The sequence below is a fragment of the Schistocerca cancellata genome, unplaced genomic scaffold, assembly GCF_023864275.1.
Source record: "Schistocerca cancellata isolate TAMUIC-IGC-003103 unplaced genomic scaffold, iqSchCanc2.1 HiC_scaffold_356, whole genome shotgun sequence".
Lineage (NCBI taxonomy): Eukaryota > Metazoa > Arthropoda > Insecta > Orthoptera > Acrididae > Schistocerca > Schistocerca cancellata.
Genome location: NW_026046374.1, coordinates 116,466 through 138,563, shown reverse-complemented (window position 1 = coordinate 138,563; position 22,098 = coordinate 116,466). Strand labels below are relative to the sequence as shown.

Below are 22,098 nucleotides of genomic sequence, written 5' to 3'. Positions count from 1 at the left end.
TTAGCGCGGTGTTCTCCCGACACATGCAACTGCTACCGTATAAAACGCTGTGGTGTCAGAAAACGGCGTAGCTGCATTATTTTCCGTAGCGTTTCCACCGCTACCAGACGAATCGCTACCAAAGTATTAAAATTTCCGCCCGGACAGGGACTTGAACCCTGGACCCTTAGGTTAAAAGCCTAATGCTCTACCGACTGAGCTATCCGGGCTCACACAAGGCTGCAAAATCTCCTACGATGCACAACTATACATTGACTCATGTCCTTTACTGTTGTGCAATCGCTGCATGGGGCCGTTACTAATAAAACGTCGCCTAAATGCTGTCTACAAACTTATCGCGCTAAGCCCGTAACACACTATCGAAGACTGCTGACACACGATGCAACAACAAATTGCACCAGTTGTTACGTCTCATACGTTGGAGCAGAGAATTTACGTGTTTTGTCGACACTCACTGGGCAATTGGAAAATTCACAAGCATTTCGAATGCAATGTTTCCCACGCTTTCGCTCATTTCACGGTTCCGTTGAAGACGTTCTTCACCACCTGACACAGAAAAAGGAATGCAGTCGGTAGGATATTTTTAATTCTTTTGCTTCTAAGGGAGTTAGTTATCTAGTAAGTTCCTCTTGTGGCATGCAATAGACAACCAGAACAGCTACAGGAGAGAGTCATTTTTGTTGTCAGCGGTAGTTGCATTATCACAAACGCAGAGTAATTCCATTGGCGTCGCATCAAAACGAGTACCTGCCGAAACCCGGGATCGAACCATGGACCTTTAGATCTTCAGTCTAACGCTCTCCCAACTGAGCTATTTCGGCTGACGGCGAAGGTTGCCATTTGCATGTGTTCGTTCACTTCTGCCTCGTTGCCAATTTCACAGTCACCTTCGTCTGATAAGACACAGGGACGCTGAAGGGCGAGCAGCCGATGCAGTGAAGTTCCACACACATTTCTTCAGCTTCCGTCATCGTAACAAGCAAACATGTCGACTCGATTCGTGTGATATTGAATTCGCTGACTTGACGTGACGCCACGCTGACGCTAGAAAACCCGTGCTATATCGATGCCAGGGGCAACTCGTGTGCAGAGAACGAGACACAAGAAGGAGTGAGCCTCTCCACCATATGAGAGGCAGTATCTAGCAGATACACATGGTAAAACATTCGACTTGCGTTAGCTCATAAATTGCTACACGTCATCGTCTGCAAGCTAAAATGGACACATCTGCACTGCCCAGTGAGGCGACACTTGTACTAACACCTGGTGGACGGCTGTGAGACGAGGAGATGAGCTGCGGCTTCTGGGCGCGACTGTAACGCTGCGCCCTCGATCAAATAACACTGCACATTGCTGGTGACCCACGTGTTTAGTAGTGACGCAACTGCTAGGATGCAGCTCAACGTCCGCCTTTTGAGAGCGAGAAAATTTTCGCAGTCGGCAGGACTCGAACCTACGCTCCCAGAGGGAATCTGATTTCAAGTCAGACGCCTTAACCACTCGGCCACGACTGCCGGTGGCGGAAGCGACTCCCGACAAGTCAAACCGCCATCTTTAGAAGCAATATGATGGCAGAAAACGGCGTGGCCTCACTCTTTGCTGTAGGGTTTCCATTAGCCGTTACGAAAGTGTACTAATTTTCGCCCAGACAGGGACTTGAACCCAGGACCCTTCGGTTGAAAACCTAACGCTCTACCGACTCAGCTATGCGGGCCCACGCACGAGCATTATCGTACAGCTGCGTGGTGTGCGAGTGTTTCGCATGTCGTAATTGCTGGCTTATGGCTCCAATGGCGACTTCACCGACTTCCCACTGACGCACCGCTGACGCTAGTTTTCTGTCGTCTTAAAACGATGGACATACCTCCAAGCAGCTGCGAGATCTTAAGAAAAGAAAAAAAAAAAAAAACGCTGCACTACTGCTTTTGCCGCACTCGAATGATTGAAATTGCGATTCTTAAAAAGAAAATGAAATTTTCGAGCACATCTGTGTACTCACCATCTCAGCGACGGCTTTCTGCAGTCCCAGCGTCAGTGCGAGGTTAACCGATAGGCACAGTAAGCAGCGGTCGTCGCGAAAACTCAGTATTCTTAAAACGGAAATTTTCGTCTTGTTGAGAATGGCGTCACTGGTTGCACCCGCATTCGCCCACGCATGTCACATGTGTGCGAAAACGTTTGCTCCTCTTTACGCAAAATCGCACGCAGCCGGTAGGATTCGAACCTACGCTCCCAGAGGGAATCTGATTTCGAGTCAGACGCCTTAACCACTCGGCCACGACTGCCGTTAGCGCGGTGTTCTCCCGACACATGCAACTGCTACCGTATAAAACGCTGTGGTGTCAGAAAACGGCGTAGCTGCATTATTTTCCGTAGCGTTTCCACCGCTACCAGACGAATCGCTACCAAAGTATTAAAATTTCCGCCCGGACAGGGACTTGAACCCTGGACCCTTAGGTTAAAAGCCTAATGCTCTACCGACTGAGCTATCCGGGCTCACACAAGGCTGCAAAATCTCCTACGATGCACAACTATACATTGACTCATGTCCTTTACTGTTGTGCAATCGCTGCATGGGGCCGTTACTAATAAAACGTCGCCTAAATGCTGTCTACAAACTTATCGCGCTAAGCCCGTAACACACTATCGAAGACTGCTGACACACGATGCAACAACAAATTGCACCAGTTGTTACGTCTCATACGTTGGAGCAGAGAATTTACGTGTTTTGTCGACACTCACTGGGCAATTGGAAAATTCACAAGCATTTCGAATGCAATGTTTCCCACGCTTTCGCTCATTTCACGGTTCCGTTGAAGACGTTCTTCACCACCTGACACAGAAAAAGGAATGCAGTCGGTAGGATATTTTTAATTCTTTTGCTTCTAAGGGAGTTAGTTATCTAGTAAGTTCCTCTTGTGGCATGCAATAGACAACCAGAACAGCTACAGGAGAGAGTCATTTTTGTTGTCAGCGGTAGTTGCATTATCACAAACGCAGAGTAATTCCATTGGCGTCGCATCAAAACGAGTACCTGCCGAAACCCGGGATCGAACCATGGACCTTTAGATCTTCAGTCTAACGCTCTCCCAACTGAGCTATTTCGGCTGACGGCGAAGGCTGCCATTTGCATGTGTTCGTTCACTTCTGCCTCGTTGCCAATTTCACAGTCACCTTCGTCTGATAAGACACAGGGACGCTGAAGGGCGAGCAGCCGATGCAGTGAAGTTCCACACACATTTCTTCAGCTTCCGTCATCGTAACAAGCAAACATGTCGACTCGATTCGTGTGATATTGAATTCGCTGACTTGACGTGACGCCACGCTGACGCTAGAAAACCCGTGCTATATCGATGCCAGGGGCAACTCGTGTGCAGAGAACGAGACACAAGAAGGAGTGAGCCTCTCCACCATATGAGAGGCAGTATCTAGCAGATACACATGGTAAAACATTCGACTTGCGTTAGCTCATAAATTGCTACACGTCATCGTCTGCAAGCTAAAATGGACACATCTGCACTGCCCAGTGAGGCGACACTTGTACTAACACCTGGTGGACGGCTGTGAGACGAGGAGATGAGCTGCGGCTTCTGGGCGCGACTGTAACGCTGCGCCCTCGATCAAATAACACTGCACATTGCTGGTGACCCACGTGTTTAGTAGTGACGCAACTGCTAGGATGCAGCTCAACGTCCGCCTTTTGAGAGCGAGAAAATTTTCGCAGTCGGCAGGACTCGAACCTACGCTCCCAGAGGGAATCTGATTTCAAGTCAGACGCCTTAACCACTCGGCCACGACTGCCGGTGGCGGAAGCGACTCCCGACAAGTCAAACCGCCATCTTTAGAAGCAATATGATGGCAGAAAACGGCGTGGCCTCACTCTTTGCTGTAGGGTTTCCATTAGCCGTTACGAAAGTGTACTAATTTTCGCCCAGACAGGGACTTGAACCCAGGACCCTTCGGTTGAAAACCTAACGCTCTACCGACTCAGCTATGCGGGCCCACGCACGAGCATTATCGTACAGCTGCGTGGTGTGCGAGTGTTTCGCATGTCGTAATTGCTGGCTTATGGCTCCAATGGCGACTTCACCGACTTCCCACTGACGCACCGCTGACGCTAGTTTTCTGTCGTCTTAAAACGATGGACATACCTCCAAGCAGCTGCGAGATCTTGAGAAAAGAAAAAAAAAAAAAAACGCTGCACTACTGCTTTTGCCGCACTCGAATGATTGAAATTGCGATTCTTAAAAAGAAAATGAAATTTTCGAGCACATCTGTGTACTCACCATCTCAGCGACGGCTTTCTGCAGTCCCAGCGTCAGTGCGAGGTGAACCGATAGGCACAGTAAGCAGCGGTCGTCGCGAAAACTCAGTATTCTTAAAACGGAAATTTTCGTCTTGTTGAGAATGGCGTCACTGGTTGCACCCGCATTCGCCCACGCATGTCACATGTGTGCGAAAACGTTTGCTCCTCTTTACGCAAAATCGCACGCAGCCGGTAGGATTCGAACCTACGCTCCCAGAGGGAATCTGATTTCGAGTCAGACGCCTTAACCACTCGGCCACGACTGCCGTTAGCGCGGTGTTCTCCCGACACATGCAACTGCTACCGTATAAAACGCTGTGGTGTCAGAAAACGGCGTAGCTGCATTATTTTCCGTAGCGTTTCCACCGCTACCAGACGAATCGCTACCAAAGTATTAAAATTTCCGCCCGGACAGGGACTTGAACCCTGGACCCTTAGGTTAAAAGCCTAATGCTCTACCGACTGAGCTATCCGGGCTCACACAAGGCTGCAAAATCTCCTACGATGCACAACTATACATTGACTCATGTCCTTTACTGTTGTGCAATCGCTGCATGGGGCCGTTACTAATAAAACGTCGCCTAAATGCTGTCTACAAACTTATCGCGCTAAGCCCGTAACACACTATCGAAGACTGCTGACACACGATGCAACAACAAATTGCACCAGTTGTTACGTCTCATACGTTGGAGCAGAGAATTTACGTGTTTTGTCGACACTCACTGGGCAATTGGAAAATTCACAAGCATTTCGAATGCAATGTTTCCCACGCTTTCGCTCATTTCACGGTTCCGTTGAAGACGTTCTTCACCACCTGACACAGAAAAAGGAATGCAGTCGGTAGGATATTTTTAATTCTTTTGCTTCTAAGGGAGTTAGTTATCTAGTAAGTTCCTCTTGTGGCATGCAATAGACAACCAGAACAGCTACAGGAGAGAGTCATTTTTGTTGTCAGCGGTAGTTGCATTATCACAAACGCAGAGTAATTCCATTGGCGTCGCATCAAAACGAGTACCTGCCGAAACCCGGGATCGAACCATGGACCTTTAGATCTTCAGTCTAACGCTCTCCCAACTGAGCTATTTCGGCTGACGGCGAAGGCTGCCATTTGCATGTGTTCGTTCACTTCTGCCTCGTTGCCAATTTCACAGTCACCTTCGTCTGATAAGACACAGGGACGCTGAAGGGCGAGCAGCCGATGCAGTGAAGTTCCACACACATTTCTTCAGCTTCCGTCATCGTAACAAGCAAACATGTCGACTCGATTCGTGTGATATTGAATTCGCTGACTTGACGTGACGCCACGCTGACGCTAGAAAACCCGTGCTATATCGATGCCAGGGGCAACTCGTGTGCAGAGAACGAGACACAAGGAGTGAGCCTCTCCACCATATGAGAGGCAGTATCTAGCAGATACACATGGTAAAACATTCGACTTGCGTTAGCTCATAAATTGCTACACGTCATCGTCTGCAAGCTAAAATGGACACATCTGCACTGCCCAGTGAGGCGACACTTGTACTAACACCTGGTGGACGGCTGTGAGACGAGGAGATGAGCTGCGGCTTCTGGGCGCGACTGTAACGCTGCGCCCTCGATCAAATAACACTGCACATTGCTGGTGACCCACGTGTTTAGTAGTGACGCAACTGCTAGGATGCAGCTCAACGTCCGCCTTTTGAGAGCGAGAAAATTTTCGCAGTCGGCAGGACTCGAACCTACGCTCCCAGAGGGAATCTGATTTCAAGTCAGACGCCTTAACCACTCGGCCACGACTGCCGGTGGCGGAAGCGACTCCCGACAAGTCAAACCGCCATCTTTAGAAGCAATATGATGGCAGAAAACGGCGTGGCCTCACTCTTTGCTGTAGGGTTTCCATTAGCCGTTACGAAAGTGTACTAATTTTCGCCCAGACAGGGACTTGAACCCAGGACCCTTCGGTTGAAAACCTAACGCTCTACCGACTCAGCTATGCGGGCCCACGCACGAGCATTATCGTACAGCTGCGTGGTGTGCGAGTGTTTCGCATGTCGTAATTGCTGGCTTATGGCTCCAATGGCGACTTCACCGACTTCCCACTGACGCACCGCTGACGCTAGTTTTCTGTCGTCTTAAAACGATGGACATACCTCCAAGCAGCTGCGAGATCTTGAGAAAAGAAAAAAAAAAAAAAACGCTGCACTACTGCTTTTGCCGCACTCGAATGATTGAAATTGCGATTCTTAAAAAGAAAATGAAATTTTCGAGCACATCTGTGTACTCACCATCTCAGCGACGGCTTTCTGCAGTCCCAGCGTCAGTGCGAGGTTAACCGATAGGCACAGTAAGCAGCGGTCGTCGCGAAAACTCAGTATTCTTAAAACGGAAATTTTCGTCTTGTTGAGAATGGCGTCACTGGTTGCACCCGCATTCGCCCACGCATGTCACATGTGTGCGAAAACGTTTGCTCCTCTTTACGCAAAATCGCACGCAGCCGGTAGGATTCGAACCTACGCTCCCAGAGGGAATCTGATTTCGAGTCAGACGCCTTAACCACTCGGCCACGACTGCCGTTAGCGCGGTGTTCTCCCGACACATGCAACTGCTACCGTATAAAACGCTGTGGTGTCAGAAAACGGCGTAGCTGCATTATTTTCCGTAGCGTTTCCACCGCTACCAGACGAATCGCTACCAAAGTATTAAAATTTCCGCCCGGACAGGGACTTGAACCCTGGACCCTTAGGTTAAAAGCCTAATGCTCTACCGACTGAGCTATCCGGGCTCACACAAGGCTGCAAAATCTCCTACGATGCACAACTATACATTGACTCATGTCCTTTACTGTTGTGCAATCGCTGCATGGGGCCGTTACTAATAAAACGTCGCCTAAATGCTGTCTACAAACTTATCGCGCTAAGCCCGTAACACACTATCGAAGACTGCTGACACACGATGCAACAACAAATTGCACCAGTTGTTACGTCTCATACGTTGGAGCAGAGAATTTACGTGTTTTGTCGACACTCACTGGGCAATTGGAAAATTCACAAGCATTTCGAATGCAATGTTTCCCACGCTTTCGCTCATTTCACGGTTCCGTTGAAGACGTTCTTCACCACCTGACACAGAAAAAGGAATGCAGTCGGTAGGATATTTTTAATTCTTTTGCTTCTAAGGGAGTTAGTTATCTAGTAAGTTCCTCTTGTGGCATGCAATAGACAACCAGAACAGCTACAGGAGAGAGTCATTTTTGTTGTCAGCGGTAGTTGCATTATCACAAACGCAGAGTAATTCCATTGGCGTCGCATCAAAACGAGTACCTGCCGAAACCCGGGATCGAACCAGGGACCTTTAGATCTTCAGTCTAACGCTCTCCCAACTTTTTTTTTTTTTTTTTTTTTTTTTTTTTTTTACTGTGACATAAAAGCAGTTTATTTATAAGCAACAAGAAGACACATTTCCTTCTCTCTTGCTTACAGCACAGATAAACGAAAAGGCCACAGAAGTTTATTAATAAACATACAAATATTTTTTGATGAGCTGACTGTAATTGTAATTCTGCATATTTGATATAACATTCTTTTACTATATCATACAGAAGTAGATAAATTGTCTTGAAGTTTTTTTGTTAGGTATGATTGTCTTATAGACAGGTGTGAAGCAATATAATAACCCAACTTACTTAACATAAGTTTGGTGTAAGTTTATCACTGCATTCCAGTTTCCAGCAGTCAACAGTTTGATGGGACATGCTGCTTCATCAATGAAACTGAAGAGCATCATCCACCAAAATTACTTTTCACATCAGACAAATCACTCCAGTGAGTAATGTAAAAGAGCAAGAACAAAAACTATGAACTATGTAGAATTACATATTCTAAGTAATGCGGTAAGACATTTTTCAAACCAGTTAATTGTTCTGTAATCTGATTCAACTAGTTTTTTAAGAAATTTGTATTTATCTTTTTTCAACTGAGTTTTCAAATGTTGGGCTGAGGATTCTCCAGTTAATTTCCTTATTTTATGAGTATTGTCATAACATTTTATTGATTTTTATATACTTTTGTGACATAAAATGAATCACAGGCAGCTTCACACAAAATTATGTTACATCAGTTTTGTAACACAAAAATAGCATAAACAGAACACACTGCAATCATACAAGAGTCACTTTTCTCTGCTATCACATTTGAAACAGTTGCTTTCTTGTTATCAACTTATGTTAACCTTTGGAGTATGGCTGCATTCAGTATTCCTGCTTGCTTGAGTGTGACTGCGTTGTCATCCAACTGCTTACTAGGAAACGTTGTCAGGAGAGAAAAAACTTGATGCTCATACTGAGGACGAGCTGTGATGATATACCTCCGCACATCACCAATTGTGTGAGAGTGGTTGAACTGCCCAACAAGTCGTGATCCATCCGCTAGCCTTATCTGAACTGTAGTAGTCGGCAGAGACTGATCTACAGCAATAACTGCTTTTGCCTGTTCTTCATTTGCTTCCCGGTCCTTCTCATCCATTGGTTTTGTTATTCCGATAGTTGCAGGAGATGGACTGCAATCACCGGCAGTATTGCTGCCTAACAAATGGCCCTTTCCTGAGAAAGCCCGGACTTTTGGCTTTGAAGTAACAAAATCTTCATGGTGATGGTCCTCCATGTTTAAGTGGACTTCAGAGCCATTAGCTTCACGTAGCAACTCTTGAGGAATCTCTCCTCTGCGCACAGATTCCAAGAACTCACGATTTTCAGGATTTGTATATTCTCTCAATGGGCCATCATCAATGCTGAAGCCTTCACGCCAGAGCTTTAATGTGATTTCAGTATGACGATTCTGAGATGAACGGGATGCTCCACCAACAACTTGAGTGTCACTGCTGGTCTGTCCTAATCTATATCCAGTTCCTGAAAACTTTTGTTTCTGCCCAGGTGTAGGATGTCTTGGGTCCACAACTTCTGCTCCATGCTCTTGAACTGATTTAAACATTTCTGCCACAATATCTTTTTTCTTCTTTCCAGGACCAACAATTTGTTGCCCACTATGTTCAGATCCACCTGCATAGAATGCCTGCCCTTCTTCCTCATCAGAACTGGTGTCATTCTTATGCAAACTTGCCACTGTTGCAAACCGAGAATTTGTTTTGACACGAGATGCTGATTTGCTTTCAGATGGTGCAGAGGCTGCCAAAGGGGGTGGTGGTGGAGCCACTTCTACAGGGTCATCATCAATAGGATTATCATCTGCATCATTTTCATAAAAACTTGCTAATGCAACCTCCAGTTTCCACGCCGACGATTCCAGGTAAAATCTTGCTCTCTCCGAATCTACTCCGGTTACATCGGAAAACTGTGAGATTAATTCATCGTGATCTGCCATTTTCTCTGTTTTTGCAAAATAATCAAACAGTGATTACAAAACTTTTCACATTTACTACGAACCGCATACACACAACTTATTTCACTGTCATTCTGCGCCGGAAGTCGCCCAACTGAGCTATTTCGGCTGACGGCGAAGGTTGCCATTTGCATGTGTTCGTTCACTTCTGCCTCGTTGCCAATTTCACAGTCACCTTCGTCTGATAAGACACAGGGACGCTGAAGGGCGAGCAGCCGATGCAGTGAAGTTCCACACACATTTCTTCAGCTTCCGTCATCGTAACAAGCAAACATGTCGACTCGATTCGTGTGATATTGAATTCGCTGACTTGACGTGACGCCACGCTGACGCTAGAAAACCCGTGCTATATCGATGCCAGGGGCAACTCGTGTGCAGAGAACGAGACACAAGAAGGAGTGAGCCTCTCCACCATATGAGAGGCAGTATCTAGCAGATACACATGGTAAAACATTCGACTTGCGTTAGCTCATAAATTGCTACACGTCATCGTCTGCAAGCTAAAATGGACACATCTGCACTGCCCAGTGAGGCGACACTTGTACTAACACCTGGTGGACGGCTGTGAGACGAGGAGATGAGCTGCGGCTTCTGGGCGCGACTGTAACGCTGCGCCCTCGATCAAATAACACTGCACATTGCTGGTGACCCACGTGTTTAGTAGTGACGCAACTGCTAGGATGCAGCTCAACGTCCGCCTTTTGAGAGCGAGAAAATTTTCGCAGTCGGCAGGACTCGAACCTACGCTCCCAGAGGGAATCTGATTTCAAGTCAGACGCCTTAACCACTCGGCCACGACTGCCGGTGGCGGAAGCGACTCCCGACAAGTCAAACCGCCATCTTTAGAAGCAATCTGATGGCAGAAAACGGCGTGGCCTCACTCTTTGCTGTAGGGTTTCCATTAGCCGTTACGAAAGTGTACTAATTTTCGCCCAGACAGGGACTTGAACCCAGGACCCTTCGGTTGAAAACCTAACGCTCTACCGACTCAGCTATGCGGGCCCACGCACGAGCATTATCGTACAGCTGCGTGGTGTGCGAGTGTTTCGCATGTCGTAATTGCTGGCTTATGGCTCCAATGGCGACTTCACCGACTTCCCACTGACGCACCGCTGACGCTAGTTTTCTGTCGTCTTAAAACGATGGACATACCTCCAAGCAGCTGCGAGATCTTAAGAAAAGAAAAAAAAAAAAAAACGCTGCACTACTGCTTTTGCCGCACTCGAATGATTGAAATTGCGATTCTTAAAAAGAAAATGAAATTTTCGAGCACATCTGTGTACTCACCATCTCAGCGACGGCTTTCTGCAGTCCCAGCGTCAGTGCGAGGTTAACCGATAGGCACAGTAAGCAGCGGTCGTCGCGAAAACTCAGTATTCTTAAAACGGAAATTTTCGTCTTGTTGAGAATGGCGTCACTGGTTGCACCCGCATTCGCCCACGCATGTCACATGTGTGCGAAAACGTTTGCTCCTCTTTACGCAAAATCGCACGCAGCCGGTAGGATTCGAACCTACGCTCCCAGAGGGAATCTGATTTCGAGTCAGACGCCTTAACCACTCGGCCACGACTGCCGTTAGCGCGGTGTTCTCCCGACACATGCAACTGCTACCGTATAAAACGCTGTGGTGTCAGAAAACGGCGTAGCTGCATTATTTTCCGTAGCGTTTCCACCGCTACCAGACGAATCGCTACCAAAGTATTAAAATTTCCGCCCGGACAGGGACTTGAACCCTGGACCCTTAGGTTAAAAGCCTAATGCTCTACCGACTGAGCTATCCGGGCTCACACAAGGCTGCAAAATCTCCTACGATGCACAACTATACATTGACTCATGTCCTTTACTGTTGTGCAATCGCTGCATGGGGCCGTTACTAATAAAACGTCGCCTAAATGCTGTCTACAAACTTATCGCGCTAAGCCCGTAACACACTATCGAAGACTGCTGACACACGATGCAACAACAAATTGCACCAGTTGTTACGTCTCATACGTTGGAGCAGAGAATTTACGTGTTTTGTCGACACTCACTGGGCAATTGGAAAATTCACAAGCATTTCGAATGCAATGTTTCCCACGCTTTCGCTCATTTCACGGTTCCGTTGAAGACGTTCTTCACCACCTGACACAGAAAAAGGAATGCAGTCGGTAGGATATTTTTAATTCTTTTGCTTCTAAGGGAGTTAGTTATCTAGTAAGTTCCTCTTGTGGCATGCAATAGACAACCAGAACAGCTACAGGAGAGAGTCATTTTTGTTGTCAGCGGTAGTTGCATTATCACAAACGCAGAGTAATTCCATTGGCGTCGCATCAAAACGAGTACCTGCCGAAACCCGGGATCGAACCAGGGACCTTTAGATCTTCAGTCTAACGCTCTCCCAACTGAGCTATTTCGGCTGACGGCGAAGGTTGCCATTTGCATGTGTTCGTTCACTTCTGCCTCGTTGCCAATTTCACAGTCACCTTCGTCTGATAAGACACAGGGACGCTGAAGGGCGAGCAGCCGATGCAGTGAAGTTCCACACACATTTCTTCAGCTTCCGTCATCGTAACAAGCAAACATGTCGACTCGATTCGTGTGATATTGAATTCGCTGACTTGACGTGACGCCACGCTGACGCTAGAAAACCCGTGCTATATCGATGCCAGGGGCAACTCGTGTGCAGAGAACGAGACACAAGAAGGAGTGAGCCTCTCCACCATATGAGAGGCAGTATCTAGCAGATACACATGGTAAAACATTCGACTTGCGTTAGCTCATAAATTGCTACACGTCATCGTCTGCAAGCTAAAATGGACACATCTGCACTGCCCAGTGAGGCGACACTTGTACTAACACCTGGTGGACGGCTGTGAGACGAGGAGATGAGCTGCGGCTTCTGGGCGCGACTGTAACGCTGCGCCCTCGATCAAATAACACTGCACATTGCTGGTGACCCACGTGTTTAGTAGTGACGCAACTGCTAGGATGCAGCTCAACGTCCGCCTTTTGAGAGCGAGAAAATTTTCGCAGTCGGCAGGACTCGAACCTACGCTCCCAGAGGGAATCTGATTTCAAGTCAGACGCCTTAACCACTCGGCCACGACTGCCGGTGGCGGAAGCGACTCCCGACAAGTCAAACCGCCATCTTTAGAAGCAATCTGATGGCAGAAAACGGCGTGGCCTCACTCTTTGCTGTAGGGTTTCCATTAGCCGTTACGAAAGTGTACTAATTTTCGCCCAGACAGGGACTTGAACCCAGGACCCTTCGGTTGAAAACCTAACGCTCTACCGACTCAGCTATGCGGGCCCACGCACGAGCATTATCGTACAGCTGCGTGGTGTGCGAGTGTTTCGCATGTCGTAATTGCTGGCTTATGGCTCCAATGGCGACTTCACCGACTTCCCACTGACGCACCGCTGACGCTAGTTTTCTGTCGTCTTAAAACGATGGACATACCTCCAAGCAGCTGCGAGATCTTAAGAAAAGAAAAAAAAAAAAAAACGCTGCACTACTGCTTTTGCCGCACTCGAATGATTGAAATTGCGATTCTTAAAAAGAAAATGAAATTTTCGAGCACATCTGTGTACTCACCATCTCAGCGACGGCTTTCTGCAGTCCCAGCGTCAGTGCGAGGTTAACCGATAGGCACAGTAAGCAGCGGTCGTCGCGAAAACTCAGTATTCTTAAAACGGAAATTTTCGTCTTGTTGAGAATGGCGTCACTGGTTGCACCCGCATTCGCCCACGCATGTCACATGTGTGCGAAAACGTTTGCTCCTCTTTACGCAAAATCGCACGCAGCCGGTAGGATTCGAACCTACGCTCCCAGAGGGAATCTGATTTCGAGTCAGACGCCTTAACCACTCGGCCACGACTGCCGTTAGCGCGGTGTTCTCCCGACACATGCAACTGCTACCGTATAAAACGCTGTGGTGTCAGAAAACGGCGTAGCTGCATTATTTTCCGTAGCGTTTCCACCGCTACCAGACGAATCGCTACCAAAGTATTAAAATTTCCGCCCGGACAGGGACTTGAACCCTGGACCCTTAGGTTAAAAGCCTAATGCTCTACCGACTGAGCTATCCGGGCTCACACAAGGCTGCAAAATCTCCTACGATGCACAACTATACATTGACTCATGTCCTTTACTGTTGTGCAATCGCTGCATGGGGCCGTTACTAATAAAACGTCGCCTAAATGCTGTCTACAAACTTATCGCGCTAAGCCCGTAACACACTATCGAAGACTGCTGACACACGATGCAACAACAAATTGCACCAGTTGTTACGTCTCATACGTTGGAGCAGAGAATTTACGTGTTTTGTCGACACTCACTGGGCAATTGGAAAATTCACAAGCATTTCGAATGCAATGTTTCCCACGCTTTCGCTCATTTCACGGTTCCGTTGAAGACGTTCTTCACCACCTGACACAGAAAAAGGAATGCAGTCGGTAGGATATTTTTAATTCTTTTGCTTCTAAGGGAGTTAGTTATCTAGTAAGTTCCTCTTGTGGCATGCAATAGACAACCAGAACAGCTACAGGAGAGAGTCATTTTTGTTGTCAGCGGTAGTTGCATTATCACAAACGCAGAGTAATTCCATTGGCGTCGCATCAAAACGAGTACCTGCCGAAACCCGGGATCGAACCATGGACCTTTAGATCTTCAGTCTAACGCTCTCCCAACTGAGCTATTTCGGCTGACGGCGAAGGTTGCCATTTGCATGTGTTCGTTCACTTCTGCCTCGTTGCCAATTTCACAGTCACCTTCGTCTGATAAGACACAGGGACGCTGAAGGGCGAGCAGCCGATGCAGTGAAGTTCCACACACATTTCTTCAGCTTCCGTCATCGTAACAAGCAAACATGTCGACTCGATTCGTGTGATATTGAATTCGCTGACTTGACGTGACGCCACGCTGACGCTAGAAAACCCGTGCTATATCGATGCCAGGGGCAACTCGTGTGCAGAGAACGAGACACAAGAAGGAGTGAGCCTCTCCACCATATGAGAGGCAGTATCTAGCAGATACACATGGTAAAACATTCGACTTGCGTTAGCTCATAAATTGCTACACGTCATCGTCTGCAAGCTAAAATGGACACATCTGCACTGCCCAGTGAGGCGACACTTGTACTAACACCTGGTGGACGGCTGTGAGACGAGGAGATGAGCTGCGGCTTCTGGGCGCGACTGTAACGCTGCGCCCTCGATCAAATAACACTGCACATTGCTGGTGACCCACGTGTTTAGTAGTGACGCAACTGCTAGGATGCAGCTCAACGTCCGCCTTTTGAGAGCGAGAAAATTTTCGCAGTCGGCAGGACTCGAACCTACGCTCCCAGAGGGAATCTGATTTCAAGTCAGACGCCTTAACCACTCGGCCACGACTGCCGGTGGCGGAAGCGACTCCCGACAAGTCAAACCGCCATCTTTAGAAGCAATCTGATGGCAGAAAACGGCGTGGCCTCACTCTTTGCTGTAGGGTTTCCATTAGCCGTTACGAAAGTGTACTAATTTTCGCCCAGACAGGGACTTGAACCCAGGACCCTTCGGTTGAAAACCTAACGCTCTACCGACTCAGCTATGCGGGCCCACGCACGAGCATTATCGTACAGCTGCGTGGTGTGCGAGTGTTTCGCATGTCGTAATTGCTGGCTTATGGCTCCAATGGCGACTTCACCGACTTCCCACTGACGCACCGCTGACGCTAGTTTTCTGTCGTCTTAAAACGATGGACATACCTCCAAGCAGCTGCGAGATCTTAAGAAAAGAAAAAAAAAAAAAACGCTGCACTACTGCTTTTGCCGCACTCGAATGATTGAAATTGCGATTCTTAAAAAGAAAATGAAATTTTCGAGCACATCTGTGTACTCACCATCTCAGCGACGGCTTTCTGCAGTCCCAGCGTCAGTGCGAGGTTAACCGATAGGCACAGTAAGCAGCGGTCGTCGCGAAAACTCAGTATTCTTAAAACGGAAATTTTCGTCTTGTTGAGAATGGCGTCACTGGTTGCACCCGCATTCGCCCACGCATGTCACATGTGTGCGAAAACGTTTGCTCCTCTTTACGCAAAATCGCACGCAGCCGGTAGGATTCGAACCTACGCTCCCAGAGGGAATCTGATTTCGAGTCAGACGCCTTAACCACTCGGCCACGACTGCCGTTAGCGCGGTGTTCTCCCGACACATGCAACTGCTACCGTATAAAACGCTGTGGTGTCAGAAAACGGCGTAGCTGCATTATTTTCCGTAGCGTTTCCACCGCTACCAGACGAATCGCTACCAAAGTATTAAAATTTCCGCCCGGACAGGGACTTGAACCCTGGACCCTTAGGTTAAAAGCCTAATGCTCTACCGACTGAGCTATCCGGGCTCACACAAGGCTGCAAAATCTCCTACGATGCACAACTATACATTGACTCATGTCCTTTACTGTTGTGCAATCGCTGCATGGGGCCGTTACTAATAAAACGTCGCCTAAATGCTGTCTACAAACTTATCGCGCTAAGCCCGTAACACACTATCGAAGACTGCTGACACACGATGCAACAACAAATTGCACCAGTTGTTACGTCTCATACGTTGGAGCAGAGAATTTACGTGTTTTGTCGACACTCACTGGGCAATTGGAAAATTCACAAGCATTTCGAATGCAATGTTTCCCACGCTTTCGCTCATTTCACGGTTCCGTTGAAGACGTTCTTCACCACCTGACACAGAAAAAGGAATGCAGTCGGTAGGATATTTTTAATTCTTTTGCTTCTAAGGGAGTTAGTTATCTAGTAAGTTCCTCTTGTGGCATGCAATAGACAACCAGAACAGCTACAGGAGAGAGTCATTTTTGTTGTCAGCGGTAGTTGCATTATCACAAACGCAGAGTAATTCCATTGGCGTCGCATCAAAACGAGTACCTGCCGAAACCCGGGATCGAACCAGGGACCTTTAGATCTTCAGTCTAACGCTCTCCCAACTGAGCTATTTCGGCTGACGGCGAAGGTTGCCATTTGCATGTGTTCGTTCACTTCTGCCTCGTTGCCAATTTCACAGTCACCTTCGTCTGATAAGACACAGGGACGCTGAAGGGCGAGCAGCCGATGCAGTGAAGTTCCACACACATTTCTTCAGCTTCCGTCATCGTAACAAGCAAACATGTCGACTCGATTCGTGTGATATTGAATTCGCTGACTTGACGTGACGCCACGCTGACGCTAGAAAACCCGTGCTATATCGATGCCAGGGGCAACTCGTGTGCAGAGAACGAGACACAAGAAGGAGTGAGCCTCTCCACCATATGAGAGGCAGTATCTAGCAGATACACATGGTAAAACATTCGACTTGCGTTAGCTCATAAATTGCTACACGTCATCGTCTGCAAGCTAAAATGGACACATCTGCACTGCCCAGTGAGGCGACACTTGTACTAACACCTGGTGGACGGCTGTGAGACGAGGAGATGAGCTGCGGCTTCTGGGCGCGACTGTAACGCTGCGCCCTCGATCAAATAACACTGCACATTGCTGGTGACCCACGTGTTTAGTAGTGACGCAACTGCTAGGATGCAGCTCAACGTCCGCCTTTTGAGAGCGAGAAAATTTTCGCAGTCGGCAGGACTCGAACCTACGCTCCCAGAGGGAATCTGATTTCAAGTCAGACGCCTTAACCACTCGGCCACGACTGCCGGTGGCGGAAGCGACTCCCGACAAGTCAAACCGCCATCTTTAGAGGCAATCTGATGGCAGAAAACGGCGTGGCCTCACTCTTTGCTGTAGGGTTTCCATTAGCCGTTACGAAAGTGTACTAATTTTCGCCCAGACAGGGACTTGAACCCAGGACCCTTCGGTTGAAAACCTAACGCTCTACCGACTCAGCTATGCGGGCCCACGCACGAGCATTATCGTACAGCTGCGTGGTGTGCGAGTGTTTCGCATGTCGTAATTGCTGGCTTATGGCTCCAATGGCGACTTCACCGACTTCCCACTGACGCACCGCTGACGCTAGTTTTCTGTCGTCTTAAAACGATGGACATACCTCCAAGCAGCTGCGAGATCTTAAGAAAAGAAAAAAAAAAAAAAACGCTGCACTACTGCTTTTGCCGCACTCGAATGATTGAAATTGCGATTCTTAAAAAGAAAATGAAATTTTCGAGCACATCTGTGTACTCACCATCTCAGCGACGGCTTTCTGCAGTCCCAGCGTCAGTGCGAGGTTAACCGATAGGCACAGTAAGCAGCGGTCGTCGCGAAAACTCAGTATTCTTAAAACGGAAATTTTCGTCTTGTTGAGAATGGCGTCACTGGTTGCACCCGCATTCGCCCACGCATGTCACATGTGTGCGAAAACGTTTGCTCCTCTTTACGCAAAATCGCACGCAGCCGGTAGGATTCGAACCTACGCTCCCAGAGGGAATCTGATTTCGAGTCAGACGCCTTAACCACTCGGCCACGACTGCCGTTAGCGCGGTGTTCTCCCGACACATGCAACTGCTACCGTATAAAACGCTGTGGTGTCAGAAAACGGCGTAGCTGCATTATTTTCCGTAGCGTTTCCACCGCTACCAGACGAATCGCTACCAAAGTATTAAAATTTCCGCCCGGACAGGGACTTGAACCCTGGACCCTTAGGTTAAAAGCCTAATGCTCTACCGACTGAGCTATCCGGGCTCACACAAGGCTGCAAAATCTCCTACGATGCACAACTATACATTGACTCATGTCCTTTACTGTTGTGCAATCGCTGCATGGGGCCGTTACTAATAAAACGTCGCCTAAATGCTGTCTACAAACTTATCGCGCTAAGCCCGTAACACACTATCGAAGACTGCTGACACACGATGCAACAACAAATTGCACCAGTTGTTACGTCTCATACGTTGGAGCAGAGAATTTACGTGTTTTGTCGACACTCACTGGGCAATTGGAAAATTCACAAGCATTTCGAATGCAATGTTTCCCACGCTTTCGCTCATTTCACGGTTCCGTTGAAGACGTTCTTCACCACCTGACACAGAAAAAGGAATGCAGTCGGTAGGATATTTTTAATTCTTTTGCTTCTAAGGGAGTTAGTTATCTAGTAAGTTCCTCTTGTGGCATGCAATAGACAACCAGAACAGCTACAGGAGAGAGTCATTTTTGTTGTCAGCGGTAGTTGCATTATCACAAACGCAGAGTAATTCCATTGGCGTCGCATCAAAACGAGTACCTGCCGAAACCCGGGATCGAACCATGGACCTTTAGATCTTCAGTCTAACGCTCTCCCAACTGAGCTATTTCGGCTGACGGCGAAGGTTGCCATTTGCATGTGTTCGTTCACTTCTGCCTCGTTGCCAATTTCACAGTCACCTTCGTCTGATAAGACACAGGGACGCTGAAGGGCGAGCAGCCGATGCAGTGAAGTTCCACACACATTTCTTCAGCTTCCGTCATCGTAACAAGCAAACATGTCGACTCGATTCGTGTGATATTGAATTCGCTGACTTGACGTGACGCCACGCTGACGCTAGAAAACCCGTGCTATATCGATGCCAGGGGCAACTCGTGTGCAGAGAACGAGACACAAGAAGGAGTGAGCCTCTCCACCATATGAGAGGCAGTATCTAGCAGATACACATGGTAAAACATTCGACTTGCGTTAGCTCATAAATTGCTACACGTCATCGTCTGCAAGCTAAAATGGACACATCTGCACTGCCCAGTGAGGCGACACTTGTACTAACACCTGGTGGACGGCTGTGAGACGAGGAGATGAGCTGCGGCTTCTGGGCGCGACTGTAACGCTGCGCCCTCGATCAAATAACACTGCACATTGCTGGTGACCCACGTGTTTAGTAGTGACGCAACTGCTAGGATGCAGCTCAACGTCCGCCTTTTGAGAGCGAGAAAATTTTCGCAGTCGGCAGGACTCGAACCTACGCTCCCAGAGGGAATCTGATTTCAAGTCAGACGCCTTAACCACTCGGCCACGACTGCCGGTGGCGGAAGCGACTCCCGACAAGTCAAACCGCCATCTTTAGAAGCAATATGATGGCAGAAAACGGCGTGGCCTCACTCTTTGCTGTAGGGTTTCCATTAGCCGTTACGAAAGTGTACTAATTTTCGCCCAGACAGGGACTTGAACCCAGGACCCTTCGGTTGAAAACCTAACGCTCTACCGACTCAGCTATGCGGTCCCACGCACGAGTATTATCGTACAGCTGCGTGGTGTGCGAGTGTTTCGCATGTCGTAATTGCTGGCTTATGGCTCCAATGGCGACTTCACCGACTTCCCACTGACGCACCGCTGACGCTAGTTTTCTGTCGTCTTAAAACGATGGACATACCTCCAAGCAGCTGCGAGATCTAGAGAAAAGAAAAAAAAAAAAACGCTGCACTACTGCTTTTGCCGCACTCGAATGATTGAAATTGCGATTCTTAAAAAGAAAATGAAATTTTCGAGCACATCTGTGTACTCACCATCTCAGCGACGGCTTTCTGCAGTCCCAGCGTCAGTGCGAGGTTAACCGATAGGCACAGTAAGCAGCGGTCGTCGCGAAAACTCAGTATTCTTAAAACGGAAATTTTCGTCTTGTTGAGAATGGCGTCACTGGTTGCACCCGCATTCGCCCACGCATGTCACATGTGTGCGAAAACGTTTGCTCCTCTTTACGCAAAATCGCACGCAGCCGGTAGGATTCGAACCTACGCTCCCAGAGGGAATCTGATTTCGAGTCAGACGCCTTAACCACTCGGCCACGACTGCCGTTAGCGCGGTGTTCTCCCGACACATGCAACTGCTACCGTATAAAACGCTGTGGTGTCAGAAAACGGCGTAGCTGCATTATTTTCCGTAGCGTTTCCACCGCTACCAGACGAATCGCTACCAAAGTATTAAAATTTCCGCCCGGACAGGGACTTGAACCCTGGACCCTTAGGTTAAAAGCCTAATGCTCTACCGACTGAGCTATCCGGGCTCACACAAGGCTGCAAAATCTCCTACGATGCACAACTATACATTGACTCATGTCCTTTACTGTTGTGCAATCGCTGCATGGGGCCGTTACTAATAAAACGTCGCCTAAATGCTGTCTACAAACTTATCGCGCTAAGCCCGTAACACACTATCGAAGACTGCTGACACACGATGCAACAACAAATTGCACCAGTTGTTACGTCTCATACGTTGGAGCAGAGAATTTACGTGTTTTGTCGACACTCACTGGGCAATTGGAAAATTCACAAGCATTTCGAATGCAATGTTTCCCACGCTTTCGCTCATTTCACGGTTCCGTTGAAGACGTTCTTCACCACCTGACACAGAAAAAGGAATGCAGTCGGTAGGATATTTTTAATTCTTTTGCTTCTAAGGGAGTTAGTTATCTAGTAAGTTCCTCTTGTGGCATGCAATAGACAACCAGAACAGCTACAGGAGAGAGTCATTTTTGTTGTCAGCGGTAGTTGCATTATCACAAACGCAGAGTAATTCCATTGGCGTCGCATCAAAACGAGTACCTGCCGAAACCCGGGATCGAACCATGGACCTTTAGATCTTCAGTCTAACGCTCTCCCAACTGAGCTATTTCGGCTGACGGCGAAGGTTGCCATTTGCATGTGTTCGTTCACTTCTGCCTCGTTGCCAATTTCACAGTCACCTTCGTCTGATAAGACACAGGGACGCTGAAGGGCGAGCAGCCGATGCAGTGAAGTTCCACACACATTTCTTCAGCTTCCGTCATCGTAACAAGCAAACATGTCGACTCGATTCGTGTGATATTGAATTCGCTGACTTGACGTGACGCCACGCTGACGCTAGAAAACCCGTGCTATATCGATGCCAGGGGCAACTCGTGTGCAGAGAACGAGACACAAGAAGGAGTGAGCCTCTCCACCATATGAGAGGCAGTATCTAGCAGATACACATGGTAAAACATTCGACTTGCGTTAGCTCATAAATTGCTACACGTCATCGTCTGCAAGCTAAAATGGACACATCTGCACTGCCCAGTGAGGCGACACTTGTACTAACACCTGGTGGACGGCTGTGAGACGAGGAGATGAGCTGCGGCTTCTGGGCGCGACTGTAACGCTGCGCCCTCGATCAAATAACACTGCACATTGCTGGTGACCCACGTGTTTAGTAGTGACGCAACTGCTAGGATGCAGCTCAACGTCCGCCTTTTGAGAGCGAGAAAATTTTCGCAGTCGGCAGGACTCGAACCTACGCTCCCAGAGGGAATCTGATTTCAAGTCAGACGCCTTAACCACTCGGCCACGACTGCCGGTGGCGGAAGCGACTCCCGACAAGTCAAACCGCCATCTTTAGAAGCAATATGATGGCAGAAAACGGCGTGGCCTCACTCTTTGCTGTAGGGTTTCCATTAGCCGTTACGAAAGTGTACTAATTTTCGCCCAGACAGGGACTTGAACCCAGGACCCTTCGGTTGAAAACCTAACGCTCTACCGAC

General features: G+C 48.2%; 1 protein-coding gene and 34 non-coding genes across 35 annotated transcripts; all 35 read right to left on the bottom strand.

Annotated features, from left to right (window-relative positions):
• Window positions 1–136: 136 nt before the first annotated feature.
• On the bottom strand, window positions 137–209 carry Trnak-uuu (transfer RNA lysine (anticodon UUU)). The gene has a single exon. It is a non-coding gene; the product is annotated as a tRNA-Lys (tRNA).
• Window positions 210–748: 539 nt separating this feature from the next.
• Trnaf-gaa (transfer RNA phenylalanine (anticodon GAA)) lies at window positions 749–821 on the bottom strand. The gene has a single exon. It is a non-coding gene; the product is annotated as a tRNA-Phe (tRNA).
• Window positions 822–1,432: 611 nt separating this feature from the next.
• On the bottom strand, window positions 1,433–1,514 carry Trnas-uga (transfer RNA serine (anticodon UGA)). The gene has a single exon. It is a non-coding gene; the product is annotated as a tRNA-Ser (tRNA).
• Window positions 1,515–2,203: 689 nt separating this feature from the next.
• Window positions 2,204–2,285, bottom strand: Trnas-cga (transfer RNA serine (anticodon CGA)). Its single transcript has one exon. It is a non-coding gene; the product is annotated as a tRNA-Ser (tRNA).
• Window positions 2,286–2,423: 138 nt separating this feature from the next.
• Window positions 2,424–2,496, bottom strand: Trnak-uuu (transfer RNA lysine (anticodon UUU)). Its single transcript has one exon. It is a non-coding gene; the product is annotated as a tRNA-Lys (tRNA).
• A 539-nt stretch (window positions 2,497–3,035) lies between these two features.
• On the bottom strand, window positions 3,036–3,108 carry Trnaf-gaa (transfer RNA phenylalanine (anticodon GAA)). The gene has a single exon. It is a non-coding gene; the product is annotated as a tRNA-Phe (tRNA).
• Window positions 3,109–3,719: 611 nt separating this feature from the next.
• On the bottom strand, window positions 3,720–3,801 carry Trnas-uga (transfer RNA serine (anticodon UGA)). Its single transcript has one exon. It is a non-coding gene; the product is annotated as a tRNA-Ser (tRNA).
• Window positions 3,802–4,490: 689 nt separating this feature from the next.
• On the bottom strand, window positions 4,491–4,572 carry Trnas-cga (transfer RNA serine (anticodon CGA)). Its single transcript has one exon. It is a non-coding gene; the product is annotated as a tRNA-Ser (tRNA).
• Window positions 4,573–4,710: 138 nt separating this feature from the next.
• On the bottom strand, window positions 4,711–4,783 carry Trnak-uuu (transfer RNA lysine (anticodon UUU)). Its single transcript has one exon. It is a non-coding gene; the product is annotated as a tRNA-Lys (tRNA).
• A 539-nt stretch (window positions 4,784–5,322) lies between these two features.
• On the bottom strand, window positions 5,323–5,395 carry Trnaf-gaa (transfer RNA phenylalanine (anticodon GAA)). The gene has a single exon. It is a non-coding gene; the product is annotated as a tRNA-Phe (tRNA).
• Window positions 5,396–6,003: 608 nt separating this feature from the next.
• Window positions 6,004–6,085, bottom strand: Trnas-uga (transfer RNA serine (anticodon UGA)). Its single transcript has one exon. It is a non-coding gene; the product is annotated as a tRNA-Ser (tRNA).
• A 689-nt stretch (window positions 6,086–6,774) lies between these two features.
• Window positions 6,775–6,856, bottom strand: Trnas-cga (transfer RNA serine (anticodon CGA)). Its single transcript has one exon. It is a non-coding gene; the product is annotated as a tRNA-Ser (tRNA).
• A 138-nt stretch (window positions 6,857–6,994) lies between these two features.
• Trnak-uuu (transfer RNA lysine (anticodon UUU)) lies at window positions 6,995–7,067 on the bottom strand. The gene has a single exon. It is a non-coding gene; the product is annotated as a tRNA-Lys (tRNA).
• A 656-nt stretch (window positions 7,068–7,723) lies between these two features.
• Window positions 7,724–9,760, bottom strand: LOC126118642 (NSFL1 cofactor p47-like). Its single transcript, XM_049915051.1, has one exon. It carries the CDS (start codon window positions 9,658–9,660, stop codon window positions 8,503–8,505), a length of 1,158 nt encoding a protein of 385 aa, XP_049771008.1. The 5' UTR covers window positions 9,661–9,760; the 3' UTR covers window positions 7,724–8,502.
• A 638-nt stretch (window positions 9,761–10,398) lies between these two features.
• Window positions 10,399–10,480, bottom strand: Trnas-uga (transfer RNA serine (anticodon UGA)). The gene has a single exon. It is a non-coding gene; the product is annotated as a tRNA-Ser (tRNA).
• A 689-nt stretch (window positions 10,481–11,169) lies between these two features.
• On the bottom strand, window positions 11,170–11,251 carry Trnas-cga (transfer RNA serine (anticodon CGA)). Its single transcript has one exon. It is a non-coding gene; the product is annotated as a tRNA-Ser (tRNA).
• Window positions 11,252–11,389: 138 nt separating this feature from the next.
• Trnak-uuu (transfer RNA lysine (anticodon UUU)) lies at window positions 11,390–11,462 on the bottom strand. Its single transcript has one exon. It is a non-coding gene; the product is annotated as a tRNA-Lys (tRNA).
• Window positions 11,463–12,001: 539 nt separating this feature from the next.
• Window positions 12,002–12,074, bottom strand: Trnaf-gaa (transfer RNA phenylalanine (anticodon GAA)). The gene has a single exon. It is a non-coding gene; the product is annotated as a tRNA-Phe (tRNA).
• A 611-nt stretch (window positions 12,075–12,685) lies between these two features.
• Trnas-uga (transfer RNA serine (anticodon UGA)) lies at window positions 12,686–12,767 on the bottom strand. Its single transcript has one exon. It is a non-coding gene; the product is annotated as a tRNA-Ser (tRNA).
• Window positions 12,768–13,456: 689 nt separating this feature from the next.
• On the bottom strand, window positions 13,457–13,538 carry Trnas-cga (transfer RNA serine (anticodon CGA)). The gene has a single exon. It is a non-coding gene; the product is annotated as a tRNA-Ser (tRNA).
• A 138-nt stretch (window positions 13,539–13,676) lies between these two features.
• Window positions 13,677–13,749, bottom strand: Trnak-uuu (transfer RNA lysine (anticodon UUU)). The gene has a single exon. It is a non-coding gene; the product is annotated as a tRNA-Lys (tRNA).
• A 539-nt stretch (window positions 13,750–14,288) lies between these two features.
• On the bottom strand, window positions 14,289–14,361 carry Trnaf-gaa (transfer RNA phenylalanine (anticodon GAA)). Its single transcript has one exon. It is a non-coding gene; the product is annotated as a tRNA-Phe (tRNA).
• Window positions 14,362–14,972: 611 nt separating this feature from the next.
• On the bottom strand, window positions 14,973–15,054 carry Trnas-uga (transfer RNA serine (anticodon UGA)). The gene has a single exon. It is a non-coding gene; the product is annotated as a tRNA-Ser (tRNA).
• Window positions 15,055–15,742: 688 nt separating this feature from the next.
• Trnas-cga (transfer RNA serine (anticodon CGA)) lies at window positions 15,743–15,824 on the bottom strand. Its single transcript has one exon. It is a non-coding gene; the product is annotated as a tRNA-Ser (tRNA).
• A 138-nt stretch (window positions 15,825–15,962) lies between these two features.
• Window positions 15,963–16,035, bottom strand: Trnak-uuu (transfer RNA lysine (anticodon UUU)). Its single transcript has one exon. It is a non-coding gene; the product is annotated as a tRNA-Lys (tRNA).
• A 539-nt stretch (window positions 16,036–16,574) lies between these two features.
• On the bottom strand, window positions 16,575–16,647 carry Trnaf-gaa (transfer RNA phenylalanine (anticodon GAA)). The gene has a single exon. It is a non-coding gene; the product is annotated as a tRNA-Phe (tRNA).
• Window positions 16,648–17,258: 611 nt separating this feature from the next.
• On the bottom strand, window positions 17,259–17,340 carry Trnas-uga (transfer RNA serine (anticodon UGA)). Its single transcript has one exon. It is a non-coding gene; the product is annotated as a tRNA-Ser (tRNA).
• Window positions 17,341–18,029: 689 nt separating this feature from the next.
• On the bottom strand, window positions 18,030–18,111 carry Trnas-cga (transfer RNA serine (anticodon CGA)). Its single transcript has one exon. It is a non-coding gene; the product is annotated as a tRNA-Ser (tRNA).
• A 138-nt stretch (window positions 18,112–18,249) lies between these two features.
• Trnak-uuu (transfer RNA lysine (anticodon UUU)) lies at window positions 18,250–18,322 on the bottom strand. The gene has a single exon. It is a non-coding gene; the product is annotated as a tRNA-Lys (tRNA).
• A 539-nt stretch (window positions 18,323–18,861) lies between these two features.
• Trnaf-gaa (transfer RNA phenylalanine (anticodon GAA)) lies at window positions 18,862–18,934 on the bottom strand. The gene has a single exon. It is a non-coding gene; the product is annotated as a tRNA-Phe (tRNA).
• Window positions 18,935–19,545: 611 nt separating this feature from the next.
• Trnas-uga (transfer RNA serine (anticodon UGA)) lies at window positions 19,546–19,627 on the bottom strand. The gene has a single exon. It is a non-coding gene; the product is annotated as a tRNA-Ser (tRNA).
• A 687-nt stretch (window positions 19,628–20,314) lies between these two features.
• Trnas-cga (transfer RNA serine (anticodon CGA)) lies at window positions 20,315–20,396 on the bottom strand. Its single transcript has one exon. It is a non-coding gene; the product is annotated as a tRNA-Ser (tRNA).
• A 138-nt stretch (window positions 20,397–20,534) lies between these two features.
• Window positions 20,535–20,607, bottom strand: Trnak-uuu (transfer RNA lysine (anticodon UUU)). The gene has a single exon. It is a non-coding gene; the product is annotated as a tRNA-Lys (tRNA).
• A 539-nt stretch (window positions 20,608–21,146) lies between these two features.
• Window positions 21,147–21,219, bottom strand: Trnaf-gaa (transfer RNA phenylalanine (anticodon GAA)). Its single transcript has one exon. It is a non-coding gene; the product is annotated as a tRNA-Phe (tRNA).
• A 611-nt stretch (window positions 21,220–21,830) lies between these two features.
• On the bottom strand, window positions 21,831–21,912 carry Trnas-uga (transfer RNA serine (anticodon UGA)). The gene has a single exon. It is a non-coding gene; the product is annotated as a tRNA-Ser (tRNA).
• Between the last annotated feature and the right edge of the window lie 186 nt (window positions 21,913–22,098).

What these genes read in the sequence shown, in the direction of transcription:
- LOC126118642 (XM_049915051.1), bottom strand. Translation starts at nt 9,660, where the DNA reads ATGGCAGATCACGATGAATTAATCTCACAGTTTTCCGATGTAACCGGA.